The sequence below is a fragment of the Brassica oleracea genome, unplaced genomic scaffold (assembly GCF_000695525.1).
Source record: "Brassica oleracea var. oleracea cultivar TO1000 unplaced genomic scaffold, BOL UnpScaffold02901, whole genome shotgun sequence".
NCBI lineage: Eukaryota > Viridiplantae > Streptophyta > Magnoliopsida > Brassicales > Brassicaceae > Brassica > Brassica oleracea.
Window position 1 is genome coordinate 1 of NW_013619427.1, and position 1,413 is coordinate 1,413.

The 1,413-nt window shown below is 43.2% G+C and overlaps 1 protein-coding gene across 1 annotated transcript; it reads left to right on the forward strand.

Annotated features, from left to right (window-relative positions):
• Positions 1 to 132: 132 nt before the first annotated feature.
• Positions 133 to 1,283, forward strand: LOC106321760. Its single transcript, XM_013760000.1, has 2 exons — positions 133 to 430; positions 532 to 1,283. The coding sequence occupies exons 1-2, from the start codon at positions 133 to 135 to the stop codon at positions 1,281 to 1,283; spliced, it is 1,050 nt and encodes a 349-aa protein (XP_013615454.1).
• Positions 1,284 to 1,413: the final 130 nt, after the last annotated feature.

A 1,413-nucleotide genomic window follows, 5' to 3' on the forward strand; every position in this document is an offset into this window, starting at 1 on the left:
ATTGATGGAAGCTACAATGAGCTCAACAACAAGATCAGACATTTGGAAAACCAGTTTGCTTCAACGAATTCTCAACCAAGTCGCCAACAAGGGGCATTACCTGGAAAGCCAGAGCAAAATCCCATGGAAACTATGAAAGCAATCACCCTACGGAGTGGTAAACAGTTATCTCCAAGAATTCTCACCAAGGATGGTGAAAAGCAAGGTGGGGAGGTGGCTATCAACATTGATGATGAGGTGGTGATTGTAGATGAGAAGGTTGATGAAGAAATTCTAGAAAAGATTGTTGAAGCTAAGGGTAAAGGAAAAGTTGGAGAAGAGAAGAGGACAGTGAAACTGTTACTCCAACAAAGGACTCCTCTTTTGTTCCTCCTCCCTATGAGCCAAGGCTACCATTCCCTGGAAGATTCAAAAGACAGCTATTGGAGAAGTACAAGGCACTCTTTGAGAAACAAATGAGTGAAGTTCAGATCACAATGCCCATCATTGATGCTTTTATGCTGGTTCCTCAATAGAGCAAATTATTGAAAGATGCTGTAGCTGCAAAGAAGAAAGAGATGGAGGGCATGATGATCCTTACCCACGAGTGCAGTGCCATTATCCAGAGGTTAGATGTTCCAAGGAAGCTAGTGGATCCAGGATGTTTCACCTTACCTTGTGCTCTAGGACCCATGGTATTTGAACGGTGTCTTTACGATCTTGGGGCTAGTGTCAGCTTGATGCCTTTGTCTATTGCAAAGAAGCTTGGATTTACTCAATACAAGAAGTGTAAACTCTCTTTGGTGTTGGCTTATAGATCAGTGAAGATTCCTGTAGGTATTTTAGAAAACCTCCCCTTGATGGTTGGTAACTTTGAGATCCCTACTGATTTTGTTGTGTTGGAGATGGGAGAGGAAGCCCAAGACCCTTTGATCCTTGGAAAACCATTCTTAGCCACAGCAGGAGCTATTGTGAATGTTAGACAAGGAAAGATTGATCTTCATCTTGGACAAGGGAACATTCTCCACTTTGACATCAATGAAGTGATGAAGAAGCCAACCATCCAGAACCAAGTTTTCTACATTGATGAAATGGATGCTCTAGCTGATGAGCTTCTAGAGGAGTTGGCACTTGAAGACTCTCTACAGCATGCTTTAACAATCGAGAGAGAAGTCCAAGTGATTGAGAACGAGGAAATTGATGCCTATGTGAAGATGTTGGATTCTCACAAGGGGATTAGTGGTGAAGGTCAGAATGAGGAGCTTACATATGAGGCTCACCATGCTTCCTCGGCCACTCAATAAGAGAACCACCAAGAGGATGATTGGAGTGAACTCAAAGCACCAAAAGTGGAGCTTAAACCTCTTCCCCGTGGTGTAAGGTATGTCTTCCTTGGCCCTAATGAAACTTACCCTGTCATAGTGAGTAGTGAGC